The sequence below is a fragment of the Stylophora pistillata genome, chromosome 4 (assembly GCF_964205215.1).
Source record: "Stylophora pistillata chromosome 4, jaStyPist1.2, whole genome shotgun sequence".
In the NCBI taxonomy this organism is placed as follows: domain Eukaryota; kingdom Metazoa; phylum Cnidaria; class Anthozoa; order Scleractinia; family Pocilloporidae; genus Stylophora; species Stylophora pistillata.
This window is the reverse complement of record NC_142522.1, coordinates 24,914,329-24,934,594: the sequence shown is the minus strand read 5'-3', so window position 1 is coordinate 24,934,594 and position 20,266 is coordinate 24,914,329. Positions and strand designations below refer to the sequence as shown.

Below are 20,266 nucleotides of genomic sequence, written 5' to 3'. Positions count from 1 at the left end.
AAAAATTAAAACACAGGTTTTCTGTTTTGTACAGAGCTTTCTGATTTTGATCTTGAAATGGTTCCGTAGACTGGAAACGAGTTTGCAGCTGATGACGTGTACCTAAGCGTGAAAACACACTTCGTTGACGCTTTTTAATCGTGGATTTGTCATGTTATTTGCTTGCAGTGAGCATTGAAATACTCTTGAAATAATAATAAACACCTGTCTTCAGCAAGCTCTGTCGAGGGTTGAGAAAAATCTTACTTAGATAGGAACGAAGATATGAAGGATGTGAGTGGAGTTTTACCTGATGAACAATAACTGTGTATTGCAAGAGACGATTCCGAGAAAGAAAGTAAAAGGCACCCCTTTATCTAAAGAGAAATTAAAAAGGCTTAAAATCTCATTAGAGTTGAAAGAGCTAGCGCAGAGGTTGTTATGAGAAGTTTATTCTCTTCCTGTTATTTTCAGATTTCAGAAGTTTGTCGTAAGTTAGAAACGCGATCTCACCCACAGACGAGAGTTAGCTTTAACTCTTATCGTGTACAATAATTTATAGACGGTGGATGATACAGACTGTTGTTCGACAACGCAGGCAAAAGTTACATCGCTGTGGCGGACGAGTTACGAGTCTGTTGACCTTAAACTGAAAAATTCTTGTTTCTGTCCGATATCGGACGTCACTTATAAATGATTTATTTTCAAAAAACATAGCTGTTAGAGAGAGTAACAAACAACCAGAACTGAAGTTCTTATAGTTTCTGTCTTTGTCTTTGTCGTGTCATGGAAGTTTCACGTGAGCCTGACAAATTTCTATAAATATAGATTAACTAACACCACCTTACATCCAGTTGTTTAACACGCTATAGTAGCTGTTTAAGTCAGTAAACTGTAGGAGAAAAAAGAACAAAATTATTTCCATTTGATAGAAAATTTTTTCGGCAGAGAAGGATGCTTTACGTTATTCCTACTCTCTATTTGCGTCGCCAGTTACTTTTTAAGATTTTAATTCTTCTTAGTCTGAGGTTTTGTTTTGAAAAAGATTTTTTACCGTAAAGGTGGCCAGGTGAACGTCTCTTTATGTCTTATTTGATGTAGGGGCCGAGGGCTATTTGAGAGTTAAATAAAACTGCAAGTACAAACCGAAAACTGAGAGCTTTCATTCAAGATGCTGTCTATGTGAGGGAATCTCTTCGGGCTAGTGAAAACCTCTTTAGCTATTGTAGTGTTCGTTAAAGCAAGGGGAAAAAAGGAGAATGAAAGTGGCCGGTAAATTTTACCTCTAGTTCGAGACTATATTTACCGAATTTTGAATTTTTCGTCGAGAAGACTAAAATGAACGTTCTCACACCACCATGAAGATCAGTTTGATTAAGCCGTAGATTTTACTAGGACTGCGGTTGCTTCTTCCTCTAAGTGGTTCAAGTAGCTGTTAACTTCAAAATTTGCCATTTGTTTTTGATTGAGTTATTCAGTTACTACTTAGGAGGTGTAAATTTCTCTAGCGCAATGCGTGTCGTGATGATGAGTCTTGCTTCGAAGATTGACCAGTGGAGACGAGAGCCCGTAGAAAAACAGGAACAAGCTAACAATATAGGGAAATTTATTTTAAGCCCCATACGGTTTGTTGTGAAAAGCCTGAATGTACTCGATCCTGAAGTCAGTAGAGACAGATGATTTTTATTTGAGCTTGGAAAGGAATTCTGGATAACTTGGGTTTGCTTCATTACGCTCTACGATTGGTTTATAAAACTCACGTCAAACGCTCAACCAATCAGATGAGAAACTTAAACCAATTGGCATCCGCCTTCTCTACCTTCTTCGTGCGGATTACATTATTTATCTTTGAGTTCTCATTGGTTCCTCGAGATATTTCCTTTATTTTGATTGGCCATTATGATCACTTACGTCATCGTGTAACGACTGTCAAGCGGAAAGAGCTCGTAAATGTCTTCTCAAAGATTCCCTTTTTTGTGATGTTTTTTCGGAAGTGAAAATGCCCTATGAAATTTCTTCTTCTTGGTGGAATTTGGCGTAGTTACGTGGTTCTGTACAAAAATATCCACGCCAGTAAGCTTTTGTTGAAAAGAAAACTCTCAAGGAAATGTTTTACTTTTGAATAATCGAATTCACTTTTACAAAGGAAAGGAACTCAAAATGTTTTCGAATGGCAAACAGGGAGGATGATTCATTTTCGAAGGCATTTTAAAATTAGATGACAATCAACATCATTTCTTATTTAAGGTTACAGCTGTTTTTAATGATCAACCCACATGCTGTAAGCGCTTCGAAACGGATCCTGAAACCGCCCCACGGGGCCAGGTGTAGAGTGTGTGTCAATCAAGAAACGTTATAAATACATCGTCTAAATTAAGTAAGTGGGCTAGGCAACATCAGATAAGAGTAGAGACTAAATTCTACGTAATTTAAGACAAGGAATTTATTGAGCAAATGGACATGAAGGGTCTTCTTTAGTTCATCCCAAGTGTAGATCAATAATTTTATATCAAATATATCAAACTAAACAGAATACGTTGAAGTATCGCTAGTGTTATTTGATGGCAAAGCCATTGGCTCTGGCGGGAAAAACGATGCGCCAGGCCGCAAAACAGCCTGAAAAGCGCCAACTTTGTGCACGAAATGATCTGATACTTCATTATCGTGGCGCCTTAGCTATGCTGCAAACACACGGACATGTGTTGAAAGCAGATGAAAACAGCTGAAAGAAAGCAGCACGTCTCCAGAGACAGACTCTCTGGTATCTACTGCCCGTGGGCATTGTTTGCTGGTTAATAACATTTGTGGCTATGTATATATATATATATATATATATATAAGAAGCAACACTATTCATTAAAAGTCGGTTGTGCCAAATTTGAGAGCGCCGACTTCTTCACAGGACTTTTTCGGAATTAGGAAAATTAATTTTTTTCAACTCATGGACGTTAAGGAAGGCACTGTTGAGGCTGACCAGAACGCTACAAATTCGGTTCAGGATGTAACGGACAACAAGCATTTGCAATGTCCTCGGCGGAGTACCAATCAAGGTAAGGGAGACTGCCTTAGCATGCAGGCATGCACCATGTGGTGCCTAAGAAGACAGTTCAATTTGGTGATTTCCCGTTGTATATTTGGAGAAAATGGCCACGATTCCCACACTCGAAATCATTGTAGATCAGTCAAAGCTCTTAACAAGTATTCAATACTACAACAGGCGGCAGGAAACTGTAGACAAGAGCGTTTTATGCATTTACTCACAATACTCTGTGATTACACATATTTACCTTTATTAAAGACTCATTCAAGACCAATCTTTCAGGTATTTCCCGTGCATTTGGATTTAGTGGACAGAAAATGTCAACGTGATACTCTTTACCTTTAATTAGCGAGAGTCAAAACATGGCGGTTTTCAATCTTTGAGCTCAAATTTATCCACTAGGCTTACTAACCTAAAAGAGTCAGAAAATCTAATCCGCCTCAATGCTGCATATGTACTGGTTAGCAAACGAAAAACATGTATTAGTATAGCAACCGGAAGGGAAATTAGTACTGTATGTTATGTATCAGACGGGATTGATGCTAGGCAAGCAATGGACATATTTCCTCTTTGAGTTCTCACAATTGAACATAAATTTCAACATCTTGGCCAATTCTAATTTCAATGCCTACATGTGAAATCTCTCAAATACAACTTGCTTTGTGTCTTGTAAGGGAGATTGCTAGCAATAACAACCTGTTCTTCTGTCAAAGTAGCAACGTTCTCTATTGGCCAGGAGAGACGTCATCAAAACTGATTTCCGTAATGAGATTGCTATAATCGATTAAAAGTCACCCTTACTTGCGGTGGATCGAGATTAAGCTTATTTCCTTGCAATTCTGTAACATTTGGTGCCGTTTACTGACGTGAATTGAATTTCAAAGGGAAACACTGCTGATTAGTAAATTATGACACACGGATGCGGTAAGGCACTTTTTACCCTTTGGCTTTTGTTGTGTTTGTTTTTCCTTCTTTTTTTTTACTTCTATTGTTTTTTCTTACCCTCTCGCTCTGACATCTGATTCGTACCAAGCACCCTCATCAATCCTAAGAAATTTTGGTTACTACGAATCAATAATTTGCATAGTAGTACTAACATAACCTGCATTCAGCAGCGCGCATTTAGCCAGGAATTTGAACATACTCATCTCTGTTTACATATTAATTCATAATTCGTTTCCTAAATCAGAGTCGCACCACTAGGGGTGAAGATAAGCTGAAAGAATAGTAGTAAAGCCTAATTAGCACCCACACTTGTTCTTGAAAAACTTTTTCTTCTACAGATCAGTTTGTTTATCTCTTTTTTTATTTTTTTTAAGCGGTAGATAAAAGCAATTTACGTAGACACCTAAGATGGTTCTCTGGCTCCATAACTTTGCAGAGTTACGAAAAATTCAACGCATTTCCGGAGCAGGAGGAACCCAGAAAGTGTTCATACTAAAAATACATCACTTGCACAACATTTGGTTTCTCAAGTTAGAATCAAACATCAGCAAAATCGATCATTAACTTACGCTGAAAAGGAGGAGGAAAACAACTATACTTGAACTGACCTAATACGTTGAATTTCACGCCAAAAAATCTAATTAAACTGGGCTTTCAGCCAGAGAACGTAAACTGGTGTTCGGCTATTTACAGTATTGACTTTCAGTTACGCTTATCTTAAATTTACTTTTAGACCTTTTTAATATAATCAGGCCGATACTTTAGTCATTTGCGTATAACAATTCGAGTCGGTGCTTTTGAGCTTGTATTAGTTAAGTTGCACTTACTTTGAAAATATTACCCGAAATCATACTTAATGGGCGAAAACCACGTGCACGAAAAAAGAATTTCATGAGCTTATCAGATTTTAAACCCTTAGGACCTTTATCTCGACGCTTTAACTCTTCTTTGTTGTCTAAATACGTTTTTTACGGTAAAATTTTGGAAAATTCTAGCACATTTTCGGTACATTTGTAACTCAAAATTTTTTTATTTTATTTCTAAGGAGAAGTTAATTATTCATCATTTTCATCGCCAAGAACAGCTGCGATGGTAACATTCATCATTAAACACGCTTCTTTGTTCGCTATGGCTGGTTAAAATAACATTTGTTGGCAGCGCATTGAGATCATTTCACGTGGACGTATTGTTGGTATAATCCTACCCGATTATGTTCCACCGGGTGATACGATTTTTTTTTAGGGACGTAGCATTTATTTTCATTAGCCACCAAGCATATTCTTGTCGGAGACAAAACAATATAAAAATGCAGGAAAAAAGGAGAAAAAACAGAAATTGTTCATTATTATGACAATTGTACAGTCGGAATGGAACTCTTTTCATGCTTAGACCATTTCCAGCAACGGTTACTGATCTTGAAAGCGTCGACCTTTCAAAAGCTTTTTAGATACTTGGTTCCCATGATATTTACATTGAATATATAAGGTATATGGCCTTGAGGTTATCAATTTATGCAAGAGATATATTATATGTAGTCTGGAAAAAGGATAGAAAAACACCGAAACAAGGCTTTAGGACGTAAAAACACCATTATCTCTATTGTTGTTTCTTCAGTTTAGTTTTGTAAAGCTTTTCAAACAAGCTCAAATAAGACATAAAAGCATTTGTGTCCTTTTGCACTTAGGATCTGTTGTCGTTTTTAATGACGTTTTGTTAATTAGCGCTTGTGCAACGTTCCGGTTAAAATTACCAAGGGCAATGCGGAACTATGGTTAATGGCAAGTTAATTAAAACTGCGGAATATCTATTTCTGCGTTCAAACTCTCTTAAACTTTGTACCAAAAACGAGGATTTTTAGAAGCCTATTTTATAGCAGCGCATAGTATCTTTCTACTACAGCGTTTGTTTCACCGTCGTGTTTTTTTTTAAAGAGGGAAATGGGAATTTTATTTGCCACAGCACGAACAAATAACATGTTCTTGTTCTCGTCCATTAATATATGCCGTCCGCAGCTGTGTTGTGCTTTTGACTAATTTGCATGCAAACGAATATCACGGACGAGTTGTTAATTAATAGGGGTTTTAAGTGCCATGTGTAGAGGGTCCAGTCGACATGTCATCAGGCCAGTTTGCGAATGAAGTGTCTAAAAACGTCTTGTAATAGCCAATGAATAAGAATAAGCCAGCTTGGATCGTTGGCGCCATTTTGATATCATCACCTTTGTGCGTGCATTGTGCCTCAACGTACTCTGAAGTGACTCTTAAAACGCTCCCCTCGCCCGAGCTACAAGTTCAATAGAAAAGAAACGAATTTCGACGCGAAGAGATATGGACGAAGTGCAGAAGCTCTCCGAAGGTAGGTACAAAACCTGATCTGGAAAAAAGCTAAACTAATCAAATCCTTGGAACAGAATTGATATCGTCAGGACTGCTACGCCGGATCCAACCTCCGTAGCTAAATATTTACACAATTTGACAGAGCCGTTTATCGTTTTATTTCTTTTATTTCACTCTCGTTTGTTGAATCGATTTGTTACAAAGAAACAAAACGCGAAATACGGCTGCCCTACAAGTATCATCTAGTTTCGTAATAATGACTTTCTTAGCCTACATAGTATTAAAATCCTATTAAAAAGCCATCGAACCGAGGAAGACTCCTTAAAATGCGCTGAATCTCAAAACCGCGGGAATTTCTGCTGGATTTTTACACGATGACTGGTGTTTTCACAAGATATTCATCTTCAGCTGTCGAAACAACTTTGAAAAATAGTTTAGACTTTGGGATGGAATTTTGGAAAAAAAAAGTAAGACAAAAAATGTAATATGCTGCTTTATTAGCCTCGTATAGCAAAATAGGTACTCTCGAAAATCAATCAACAAGATCGAAGACTCGAGAACAGTCCGTGTTGTTACTAGCAACGCGATAAGAATTTCCGCACCGGTGTAGGCACACAGAGTTCACCACCAAAGAAATTGCCACTCTTGATATAAGTACTGCGGTGACGATTGTAGTGAAAAGCCTTCACATTTACCATGCCAACACCACGGCTGAACACCATAACGAAACCATAACTATATCGCCTTGTGCGCTCGCCAAGCCATTAACTCAAGATCCATTAAGGCGGTTGAATGTCGAGCTAATTGGAAAAACTTCAGCCTAAGGGGCACCACATTTATTTTCTTTGACGTATGAAGCAGTCATAATGGGCCTTTTAACAACCGGAGAGTAGACACTTCTAAGAAAATTGCTCTGGGAGATCTTTAAGGGCTCTTGTCTCACTTTCTGACGTGTAAGTGTGATGCGTATCTCGTCGTCACGTTCTCTCATTGGTTCGAGAACAAAAGAAACGTTAACACAACAAGCTTCATTAATGTGGTCCTGCCAAAGATACTCGCCTCAGAGTGTTGTTATATTTTGAAAGCAAAAATTCCGCCTTTGAGGAGTCACTTCGTAATCTTGGAGATACAAAAAGCACACACAAAAAATAACAATTTAAATCGTGCAAAGTAACTTGGAAGAGTGCCTAGTGTACGTAAATGGAAAAGAATGGCCCAGGTGTTGAGAGATGGTTAAACAAGTCCGTGTTTATTTTAAAAGACCATGATCCTTTAAAACCCTAAAATACCTTTCTCCGACTAATTTTTTATCCTGAATTTTAAAAGAAAAATAAGCGGAAGCATAATTAAGCAGTTAAGCCAAAGCTAATGGATTTTCTTGGCGTATTTCACGAGCAGGTAATTTCTCACTGGCGCTCTAATTGCTTTGCCATTATTTCTTAAGCTATTTGCAGGTAAAAACTCCCAAGGATACAGTATGCGATTAAATTTCTCTAATGGCTAAAGAAACAATGAGAGTCCATTATACCCGAGCCACACCACAGCCTTCATACTCAGAACACCTATTAGCTAGTAATTACTCAAACTTCAAATTTGGACCAATCATAAGCCTTCAACGCACAATTGGTTTCCTCTGTGTTCTCGAGCAATAAAGACGGTATTTACACTTTCTAAAGACTTAATTATTTATGTAAATACTACTTCCAAAGGCTTGCACTTTGCGTTAGCAAGCCAAGGTTGTCTTGAAAGTTTGCCAGGGGCGAATTGTTTGGCAGCGAACTAGACTTGCAGCCAAATCGCCTCAAAATGTACTGTTAATGGCCGTTCGTGCACACAAACGCACATGTTCTAAGCGAGTCCCAGGATTACCATCACTGGTGATGTCTTAGGCACGTGCCACGGATTTCATTGTTTATACAAGAATTCAATTAAAATTTCGACGCAGTAGGAACTTCACGACACCCGTTGTGTTATTTGAAAACGAAAATTCGATCGATTCTGCTTCTTTCATAGCCTCCAAGACCCCTTGTGAAAGACGCTATGACCTGAGGTCGAGCTATAGATTTACGGCAATAGTAGCGAGAGGCTAAAAATCACTGGGACTATGAAGAAACACTGTGTCATCAGTTTACTAATGAACGGTCGACCATCGTCGTTTCATAAATTGAGGATTAAGATTATAGATAAACTTCCATTTCTTACTACCGGGTTGTACAAACCCACTCAGAGATGTAGAAAGGTTTTTAGTTCTAAGCCCACAGGAATTTTAAGATTATGGAGTTTTTTTGCCAATCGTGGACACCACTTAATGAAACCAAGCTATGTTAATTTGGAATGTTTTTGTTTTTACAGTTGTCAAAAGGGGCTCGGTTATGTCTTAATTTAGCGATGTCTTCTTTTATAGTCACGTCTTTTAATTAACAAAAGTGCTTAACTCTCAGAGATAATGGAGACCGGCCAAAAGGCAGTCAGTTGTATTAGCTAAGTGGCCCACACAAAATGGAAACTAGAGCGAAACTCTTTATTTTTGATGAGTAAAAAATATTGTCTCTCCTCGGTCACATTCATTTCATATGATAAATGGCACACAAGAACCCGTGGGAACGTGCCTGAGCTAATTGTATCGAAAATTAGAGAAGGAAGGAAGGAATAAATAAGATAACAGGTCAGGAACACGAACGATAAGCCTACGTTGGCTTGAAAGTCGAGACAAATTGACAGATAAATGACACCCGGCAAAACAGGTAGAACCAAAACGGAACTTTTAATAAACGTGGTTGGCCCAGCCATTTGAAATAAGTACTTATAAGAAAAAGGTTGATAATAAAGACGAGCTAACAACGTCTAGCTGTGTATACCAACGCGGCCCAAAATTTTAATAACTCGGATGGAACCCTGATGTTTTCGGCTTTCTATGAGTGATACATCTCCATTCTGTCCCCCACCGTGAGCGCGCTTTATTGCAATAAACCATCACAAGCCAATTTGCCATAATCTTATCGGCCACAAGAACATGTGGCAATAGCCTGGTGTGGGTTACGAGCTTGAAGAAATCGATCTTTTGTGCGTATATTTCAAGAGCAAGATTGTAGGGGTCTTTGCACGACAATCCTTAATCTAATTTCCTTTCAGTACGTTCAGGCGCATGCGTAAGACTCTTCTATTTAATTTACTACAAAAACGCAATAATGGGTTCTTCAGAGCGAGCAAACACTTCAATTGCTTTTATAATTAAGCAGCGCATCATATTAGTGGTAAATGAATAGCACCATGATTCCTTCGGGCTATATTGGTCAACGTCGCCACAATTCGCTGGAGTGTTTCGTATTTGCTTGTGATTGGCGGAGCCGAGGTTGTTTAATTTGCCTTTAGACAGATGTTCGGCAGGGTATTCCATGTCAGTTTGTTAATTGCATTCCGTTTACATGCAATTGTATTCGTAACAAATGACCCTTTCAAGTGATTCGGGACTTAAATAAATTGCTTTCCTGGAGAAGAATGGAAAAATGTATTTGAGTATTGCTTTTGCGACATCCGATCTAGGCTGCAAATATGTTGCGCGAATGACGCGTGGTAATATCTACTCTTATTTTTGACGGAATTCTATCAGCAGGGAGCGTAACAAACAAGAGAAAAATTCATTACTTTCTCGCCACGTTCCAAATAACAAGTGCTTCCCCACAAAAAAAAACCCACGAGAGCTATAATTACAACCAATCACGTGACTTAATTAAACTTCGAAAACTAGACCGTATCGTGTTGGTAATTACTGCAAGCGATACACGGGGTGTAGAAATGACTTAACTTCTGTCTTATTAAAGCCAGTGACCAATCAGGAGCGCTTGTACCGTGCTCGTAATGGCAACATCTCTCAGATGATGACAACTAATTGTGTCTTGGTCATTTAGGGTTTGAAGCTGATTTGATGTCGAATTGATTAGGCTTAATTCCCTGTCAGATGATGAATGTTTTGAATAACGTACACTGTTACCCGAGTTGTTTTAACAAACAACGACCCCTGGCTAATTCGGACTCAGTGTCACAAAGGCTAACAACGCAACCACACTAAGGGACAGCTCTGCCGAAATTTCCGTCGCCGAGTAAAATGAACAACACGAACCCAAACAACAGTGAGTTCAAATAGTCTATGCGCGCTTGAATGCGAACGCGTTCTGTGCTCCGACGACGCGCTACCAAGCATTCGAAAACGCATATTAAAATTGTTTCCTCGTGTAAAGTACGACCAGAGTGTAGGGAAGCGAGCGTGAAATACGGCGCTGGTCAAAATTTTTCTTCGTCGTGTCTTTAATATCGTGTTTATTTTCTTCGTTTCAGGTCGTTGCCTTCAGGGAGGAATAAGAAGTTGTGGGGGATGCGGCGAAAAAATTCTGGATCGATTTCTCTTGCTCGCCTTGGATCAATACTGGCATGTAAACTGCTTGAAATGTTCTTGCTGTAACGTGAGATTGGGAGAAGTAGGATCGTCTTGTTATGCCAAAGGCGGAATGATCTTGTGTAAAAACGACTACGTAAAGTAAGCGAATTGATTCTTTTATTCATTCTCGTTTCAAATGAATTTTGTAATGTTATTGCTTCAGCGACGTGGGTTAAGTTTGTTTAAGGGGTATTTTTTATTTTGTGTGTGACAACCTCATCATGTAATGATCTATTTTGTTCCTTAAAATTTGCCGTGATGAAGTTGTGTTTGAAACGACTGCTTTGAAGCCCAGCAATATTTGTGTCGTTGCTTTCTGCGTCGAAAGCCGCCGTCGATTTGTCTCAGGTTTTTCATGCGCTAGACACGTTCCCTCGTGTTTTGAAATTCTTTCTTAAGTGGCCTTTATCTTCTATTATATATTTTTTTTTACTCTCCATTATTTCGTCCCTGTGTCACCGGTGGGATTTTGCATACATTTTAGCCAATGTAATATTTCGTCCATTATGAAAGTGCAATTAATAACGTAGATTATAAAGGCCAGAGAGAATACCCGGTATTAGTAGCTCCAGCTAACCTCAAAACTCATTAGCGTGGTAATATTTCACCTACGAAAGGCGATTTATTGCGTTTGTTTCCCTAATTCGCCGTGCCGTGGCAAATTTGCTGAGACCCTCCGAAATGGGCGCACAAAAGGCAGCCTATTTCATTTGACGTGTATTTTTCATTTTAATAAACAAGATTTTTAATATACCATGCGCGGAAAGTTAACATGTCTACTGTATTAAAGGCGACAAACTGAATGGCCCCGTGAAGAACAATTTATCGCTATTCCAAATATTGGCTTTATACGCTTTTATCTCTAATTACTTAGAACATATTAAATCCTGAGTTATCAGATCCGCGCTGCGATCTCATTTGGCATTTGCCCTTATTGCTTTTCAGGTTGTATGGCTCAAGCGGAGCATGCGCCGTATGCGCTAAGTTGATTCCCGCCACTGAGTTTGTAATGAAAGTTTTGGGAAAAGTTTATCACATCGACTGTTTCAATTGCACGACTTGTCACAACCCACTAGTGGCCGGTGACCGGTTTCACGTTGTCAACGGGAGGCTGTTCTGTGAGAGTGACGACCCGAGACTACTAAAACAACAACTCCATGCACCAAAACAAACGGTGAGGTAACCTCTTTGAGCCCCTAAACGTCTGTCAAAACAAGACTTCAATAAATTTCATTCCTTGGATAACACTTATTTGGCTTTAATATCTGCGACCTTTTTTGCCTAAGCTAATATTAAGTCATCAATTTTTGACATTTCATTTGGCTATTTTCGTGAAAGGAAACACGTTTTTAATTTTCCACTGTATTGTCGTATTGCTTTTTGCCGTGCTAATCAGCCCCGAGTACACGGATATTCGAGCAATATAAACATCACGTCGACCGCACTTGTGCGTGGAGATTTATTTTCTTCTCTGCTCATAAATCGAGTTCCTTACTCGACTGGGAAAAGGATAATGAGAAGAAAATTTTTGAGGAGCAATTTGCATCCGTGAATACAGCGCTCAGATTATGATCTCTGTTTCACCCTGAGGCCGAGCGATAAGACAAAGGAGGACACTTTTTAATACGAATTAATTAAGACTTTAAATTGGTTCTGCTGCCTTGCCGATAAGATATGGCAAAACATTCGTCAAAAAGCGTTGATTAATACAACTGTTAAAACATCGCGAACAATGGCCGGAATTGCGCGAAGAAAACTCCATCGATTTCATTTCACTTCTAAATGGGCTTAAGTAATTCTATGCCCCTGCTCTCAGAAAACCTTCCTTGCACTTTATGGCCACAGGAAATAATTAATGGACATTTTAAGATCCTTTTCGCTGGCTGCTTTTAACCGAAATTGGACTCCAACTCGCGTCATAAATAATTGTAAGAAAACTGATCACTCATGATTTTTCACAGTTCAATCGACTGTCAACCAAAACTTGACGTTTCGACGTTAAAAGCTTTGTTTTCCACATGGTAGTGTGACTGGTACAACTGAGAAGGGAATTTTTTTTTCTCAGTCCTTTTGATGAAAAGAGAATCTCAATTTACTAAATCTTCGTTATGAAGCTTCATTTTGGCTTGATTGCATGTCGACAAAAGCGGCTTACAAAGTGTGTGAACAGTGTTTTTATTCCTAATTGCAAAAAGCAGAATTAATGATTCGAAACGGAACCATAGAGAGGAAAACAGTCAATGAAGCTGATTAAAAAACTAAAATATACTATAGTGTAATTGAGTAAAATAAAAGTGAAAGAAGTAAATTATCCGAGCTTATAAGAACGCCGGCCTGTTAGATGAAGTTTTTATCCTTACGCCCGGCGCTTATCTGTTATTATGAAATGATGAAACCACAAACTGAAAATTGAGTTCCTTATTTATGAAAAACTTCTTTCTTCTAAGATAACGCACCTTTTGGCTTCCAACACAAAATTAAATTAAAATTTTCTTTGTAAAATGAGCAAAGTATAATGATTTCCTGTTTATTACGCGGACCTCTTTGTAAAAAATGTTTTAATTTAAAAATTTGTTGAATTAGTCGAATTTGGCTTTTGCGGTTCTGTATAGAGGAAAAGGAAAAGTTTTAAAATTGATTCTTGAGCTGGGGTCAATTATCTTTCTTCGTTACGCTTATAGCCCTACCAAAAAAAAAATGACTCATTTCTCATTAAAATACTAGTTTAAATTCGCCATTCTGGCGAATATGTCGTCTAAAAGTATCAAAATACAGAAAACAATTTTGTTACGCTCATATTTATATGGTCATGGGCTCAAACAAGGAGTTTGGAGGAAGCTACTCAATCAATAATCTTTGGATGGAAAGCATGACAACTTGTCCACCAAAATTTCCGCCAAATCGTAACCTTCTATGAATGATGGCCATTAAATTCGATCAGGAAATCTGAAACATTGGCGTAATGAATTCTTCTAGATTTCTCTTTTTTCTATTTTTAACTCGCTTTTTAATTGTAATAGTTGCTCTAAGCGATTTAATGGCTAGTGTTGATTGATGTAGTCGTAATTTCCTTACATTTATTTTTTATACTATTCTTTCTCAGGTATGTTAATGGATAGCAAGGGATTCGCATGTGATTAGCTTCAAAAGATGACAAAATTAGAAGGTTTTTGTCTGGGCCTGGAAGAGCGAAAGACGAATCTTGTTCCCGTGATAACTTTGAAGCCTCTAATGGAAAATTGAAAGTTCCCCAAGGCAGACACCCCAAAAGGGACATTTGAACACTACGATATCAATGAATGCTCCACGGTGGCTAATTAGTGTAGTTTATTTAGCTTTGGATGTCGAAATGGAAGTAGCAAAGCCATTGCTGATCGAAAGGATTATTTCGTCTAAGTGGCCTTGGAAAAACATGTGTTAAATTTTAAAAGAATGAAAATTCATTTGAAAATGTTTTAGTTTAGCACGGAATCATGCAGCTTTGCAAATATAAACTGAAAGTAGGTTTGCAACACATCAGTTACGGAGACAAGGGTACGAACGAGACGAGGGGAAAATGACAAAATTTGAAATCGTTCTTGAGAATTTATATTTGAAAAGAAAAGAGGAATCATTGCTAGATATTCTGATTTCTAATTTAAACAAATTTAGTATTGTACGTAGAATATATTAGTACTACTTGAACGAGAAAAATAATAAACATTGTGAAAATGCATGGCCACTACAAGTGTAGATAAATGGTAAAATGTGTAAAGTTCTTTAAATAAAAGTGTAACTCTAAAACCACATTCGCTATGTTTTATTTATATATGGACAAAAAGCTATGTTTTTGGATTACTAGAGGCTGCGTTTAATGGTGCAAAACAATTTGCCTCAGTTTTGGCTAAAGTAATATAAAATAAAGCTCCTTCGATTAATCCAGGACGTGAATACACAAATTAAAAATGTACAAAGTGTCGAGCTAGCATGGTAAAAACAAATAAAATCAACTCAATACATCAGGCAGAATTCTTCTTTGATGGATGTAGCCGCTTGAAAGTTTAATTAATTTTGCCCAGGGACAAATGGCACACAAAAAGGAGTGTTGGTCTTGTTTTGTGTGGTCATTAACGCCGTGCTAATTAACTTTTGTAGTCGTGTTGACATAATGTAAAGCAGCATGCATTCTGGCTAATAATGTGTAATATCCCTCCCTGGTTGTGTCAATAAATATTCGTATCAACACCCCAAAGCCTAATTAGATTTCACTTCACAATCTGTGGTTTTTTAGCAACTTTTAATGAAACGGAGCGAAGATCTTGACTAAAAGCTAACCAAAATATCTTGAAACATTCTGAACAAAGGTGGTCAAAGCTTGTCTTGGTCAGCGAGAACTAAAGGCGACAGCACTTCTAGAACGTGCCTGAGAATGTATCCGCTCGATAGTTTCATAACTTCCATATGTAACAGTGGGGCTTCGCAGGATGAAACAACCAATAAAGACTTTCATAAAGTCGGCAAAGAGAACAAAGGAGTGTCTTAAGGATATTATGTATCGTAAGAAGTTCACAGGCAGCTGAGCTCACACAGCCGCAAATCTTTTCTCAGTTCTAATCTTTGATAACCTTTCCTCTGAACCCTGCTAACAATGGATTCATTAGGAACACTATGACTGCACAATAAATACTCTTAGCCAAAGTATAAAAAGCTGTCAGCTTCCATTCACACTTTATGCTGAAAAGACTCGACAATTTTCTCTTTCATAAGCTCCAAAAGACACACACCCTGGTTAATGCACTCATCCACTTCATTTTGCCATGGGAACTAACCCTTTTAAGTAATACTGAAAGTGAATGCCTCTCGGGCTTCCATTATCACTGTTATCAAGTATCGACTCTCTTTTCTTCAAAGTCTCATCCTCTTTACAGACTTAATTGGTCAAAAGAGCAATTTTCAAATCATGCACAATATCAGGTTTGAAACCGTTCTATCACATTTGTGTCAAAGGTTACAGTGTATCTACAATTTGAAACACTAAAAAGAGCCAAAGGAAGCTAAAATCATTTTTAAGCCCTTAACACAGTCACGCTCAAGCTACATTGACGAAAATGTTCTTCGAGTAGCAGCGGTGGGTTTTAAGCCACTCTATATATCTTTACATGGTCCATCTCAAAGGTCACTCAAACTTGTCACCCAATTACGTAAGTAACAATGATTTAAGGCAACTCCTAATAAAAGGAACAGACCGTTCTACAAGCATCACGTCAGGTTTTACCGTAATGTAACATAGCTCTCGACATAGAAAGATTCTGAACAGATTTGCTCAAAAACGGCTTCCGCTTGCAAAGCCTCGCCACGTTGGGAACGTGACCCAAACCTGTGTTGTCCAATGTAACAAAATATGAAGGCAAATTTTATCGAAAGAAACAGTCAGTCCGTTCAACGAGTATTAAGAACGTTTTTACCGTCATACCTCCCGATTCTTGACCTAAAAGAGTTTAAAAAGACCAGGTCAAAGATGGCTTCCGCTTGTTTAGGCATACCACGATGGGTACGTGAGCCAAACGCGCTTTTAATCCTATGTTTAATGTGTGTAAGTGCCAGACCACCGGCAGGGTGCCACCTCTATCATTCCCTACACTTCGAATTTCCATGGATTTTCTCCTCACGGATTAGAGCATAAGTTTTTGGACTTGATGGAACTCCCGGGAGCACTCGTTTACGAGATTCATTAACTACTGTTATCTAAAAAAGCCATAGGTTTATTAAAAATTGCTGTGACTTAAACTGATGGAACTGATAACTCACCCATAGTCGTCCAAAACATTTCTTGAGTGAGATTTACTTTCCAGAAGTATTGACATTTCTACGGCAGACCAGAGGTAAAATTGGTCGACACAATAATTTATCTTTAGGTTGTTTGTCACTTACTGATCGAAAACTCATAATTACTGTTTGCTGAAGTAGAGGGGAAAAAAACGCGAAATAGAAACGAGAACAATTTAAAATGAACTCGGATTGTAAACCACAAGCTTAAAAATAGTTTAGCGAAGTGTTTCAAAATAGACCAACCGTGTAGATGCTCTTGTAACACTTAAAACTGGTCACGATGCCTTTATCCCTTTATTTTTTTAATTCAGCACAGGACAGTCATGTGCCTTCTTATCGCGATTTTTATATCGAAATAATCATTCGTGCAATGGATACCTTTGGCACGTAACTATTAAAACCGGAGTTTTTATCATAATGACTCTTGAACAGCTCTTCAACTGTTGAATTCTATCTGATTTCTAACAGGTTGTGAGCGTAAAGTAAAGTCGAGAAATTTCCTTCATAGTCTCCAAGATATAGTTACGGTTAACTTCTAATTTTTGACCTTGTTGAAAGAGCTACGTGCCATTCAACTACAAGCTGTTGAGTCGTATTAAAATGCCTTCAAGGGAAGAGCTCTTTGAGTAATGGTGTAAAAGGTAGTTTTTTGCGCGTATGAGATCGTACCAACAATCGTTTATCAGAAGAGCTAGCCATTTTTAGAGCTATCGAGATGAAATATTTCTCAGTACGGTTGTGTTTCGTCGTAACCAGTGGTATTTCAATCAGTTCTTAAGTCTACCGCAGTCGCCTAACTTGAAAGGGCTAGATTGCCCCAACGGCAAAAACGTGTCTTGTTAACACTGCTCAAAGGATCCTATCTCTATCAAGAAAATGTAGACACACTAAAAAGCTTTCAGGCAAGCATTCTTTCAGATAGCAAAGTAGGAAATAGTTTCTCTTTTTAAACCTATCATTTTTCCACAAATACTGTAAATTGTATGACCTAACAACCTGATAGCTGATACCATGCGCAAATGTGACAAGCATCCATCACTGTTACAATCAGCTTTAATTGTCGAAAGAGTCGTGCGGAAATAATATAGAACCAAGCTCACGAATGAGTTCTCTGTTGCTTGATGGAGCACAGAGCATCGTACAGTAGAAATCCGAAGGTTTGTGTTCAAATTCTTATGGGGCCCTCTAATTATTTTTATTTATACGAAGAAATCTTTGAACAGCCAAACTCAAAAATTTGCCTTCTTTCTCAATTTATTGATTACAGTAATTAAACGAAATATAGATAAGGGTTCCATAACCGGTTGGTAGATACCGCCGTTGATTAATTAATTTATTGTTCCGGTGAGAGCCAATCGACAAAACAACCGAGGAAATCCTAATTACACTCGCGTGAAATTAATGCCTGCCCACAACTGTGACAAAATCTGATCTTTAGCCTTCTCAGGTAAAGCTCTCAATTGCGTAACTTCAAGAGATATGAACCACTCATTTGAGACACTCATTCATCCTTTGAAAGACTAACAATCCTCATCCTCATTGCATGGACGTTTGAGGTCCAATTTAGAGGCACGTACTGAAAATATCCTGCAACTCATCATAACTAATATTATTGGAGACATTACAGACGGAGATGATTCAAATTTAAAGCCGTTTACATAAATGAGGATATCAGTAGCAAGAAACCCCATACTATAAAAATGTCTCCATTTTTTTCCGGAAACGAAACTTACATTTTATCCGCTAAAACAACACATGGCGAAATGAAATTTTGAAGGATAATAGAATAAAAGACCCTTGTTTGGGTTCTGGTGTAAATTTTAGCGGTTTTAATTTTCAGCCGTCAATTTGCAGAAAAGTCTGTTATCAGTATAGTAGGCGGCGATAAGTTTTGCGCCAAGAACTCTCCGTCTATTTCGTCATTCAAATTTCCTTTTCAGTACTTTTTTAATTGATTAACATCCGAACATCCGGCCACTAGTGCTGAGGTGAATCTCCGTCTCTGCTAAGTTGCCATCTCGTCTAACCATCATGATTATTATCAAATCATGCAGATGCTCCTAAAAATCCCTCATGACCCCATCGAGAATAGGAAAAGAGTCTTAGGAAATGGAATAGGCAAGAATGAATTATTCACAGCATGATATTTTCATCTGGGAGACTTGAACATCACTCTGAGGACGTACCCTAATTAAAAGAAACTGTAATTGTTGAAAATAATCTTGTACTAATGTATCCATGAAGGAGTTTATTAAAGACAAGACATGGAAAACAATTAAAGAGTATATTCGGTTACAAATTCATAACGTTTTTACACTTTAAAATCCCTCCTGCGTCAAAGTTGAAATAGAGATAATCTTCATAAGGACTCTGCATCTTTGTTGGCATTCACTCGCCCGGACGGGCATGATAAACAAACACATTGTAACTTTTCTGCTAATGGACTTAGAAGATAAATCTGATTAGGTGATTAATCTTTGGCAAAGATTGCCTTAATCGTGACCGTGGCCACAAAATCGCACACGATATACATGGCTATAGACATCAGTAAACAAACATCTGGTTGAATTCAAAAGTTTGCAAAAACGCCATTTGGTCGCAATTGTACATGCTTCTTTTATATCGCCCGAAACATATATATCTGGCAGTAATCGCGAAAACCTGTCTACAGCACTCTCCTATTTCGATGAAATAGTCTTCGCGTATCTTCTATATGGTTTCGTTTTCTTTTTTAACGCTGAAATTTCCAAAGTTGATACTGGAAAGTGAAAAGAAAGCTGTTCTAAATGGTTTTTATCTTCCTCCAGTTCTTTCCCCTCACCACCCACGTGTCAATCGACGAGTTGTTTTCGAGACTATGACTTTTTAGAGCATCAAATACCTTTTTTTGGAAAGATCGACAATGAGAAGAAAACAAAAAGATACAAAGTTACATGGTAGGTTCCATTACTTCCTCACAGAGGTCACTGGATGCTCATTATCGACTGAAAAATCACTCTATCTAATTCTTTTAAATTCTCTATGCTCTCAAAATAATTGAGAGGAATTTTCTTCCGTCTATTGACTATCTTCCAAACCTTTGTTGTGAAAAAAGTAACAGAAACGGTCTAAAAATTCATTTTAAATCAGTGGTCTTCAAATTTGTGCTTAGTTTTAATCTACTTGTATACATTTTTTGCCAAAAAAAACAACAACAACAAATTTATCCTGGTAAAATGAAAATTCATAGAAATGCTTAAGCTTTGATTGATAGGGCTAAGGACGATAGTAGATAGGTTTGCTTTAAGACATTAGTAGCTATGAAACAATGTTCTCGCGTCTGAAGAAATACTTCTTCAAAGAAGTACCTTCATTTGGATCAATAGTGCATAGCCTTGGTCTTGGTTCAGACACATGTGCCAGGGAAACAATTTACTGTTATTAACTGAAGAAAGGATATACAATTCACATAGATATATTTATTAATAATATTGGGTCAATAGTACACATGTTTGGTCTTATTTAAAACTCATATGTAGTAAAGGAACAATTTTTTTTATTTTTGGGGAAAAATAATTCACAAATACTTTTTTAATAGCAATTGGAGAAGCATTTGACTCAAAATGCCGGTGTGTCATATTGTTGCCGCCCGAAGAATATTAATAAAAAGTTCATTTCCACTAGAGTCATTATATGACCACAATACGCGCCAACAGAATCGGTCAATAAAGCTGTAGAACATAT

At 37.7% G+C, this 20,266-nt stretch overlaps 1 protein-coding gene and 1 long non-coding RNA gene across 8 annotated transcripts in view; one reads left to right on the top strand and one right to left on the bottom strand.

Moving 5' to 3' along the window:
- LOC111332579 (LIM domain transcription factor LMO4.2) overlaps positions 1 to 14,518 on the top strand; it is a 34,924-nt gene extending 20,406 nt beyond the window's left edge. For 3 of the 7 annotated variants that reach the window (XM_022937980.2, XM_022937972.2, XM_022937963.2), the window contains exons 3-5: positions 10,636 to 10,834; positions 11,681 to 11,909; positions 13,839 to 14,518. In XM_022937980.2, the coding sequence (XP_022793715.1) occupies positions 10,636 to 10,834; positions 11,681 to 11,909; positions 13,839 to 13,847 (437 nt within the window). In that variant the 3' untranslated portion in view covers positions 13,848 to 14,518. Of the gene's footprint in view, positions 1 to 2,888; positions 3,030 to 3,912; positions 3,944 to 6,039; positions 6,320 to 10,037; positions 10,431 to 10,635; positions 10,835 to 11,680; positions 11,910 to 13,838 lie in introns of those variants that run through there. The other 4 variants (XM_022937943.2, XM_088756794.1, XM_022937950.2 and 1 more) reach the window with 4 other exon arrangements.
- LOC148733006 (uncharacterized) lies at positions 6,781 to 17,436 on the bottom strand. The gene is made up of 2 exons (XR_015999946.1): positions 16,523 to 17,436; positions 6,781 to 7,419 (listed from the first exon to the last, which is right to left on the bottom strand). It is a non-coding gene; the product is annotated as an uncharacterized LOC148733006 (long non-coding RNA).
- Positions 17,437 to 20,266: the final 2,830 nt, after the last annotated feature.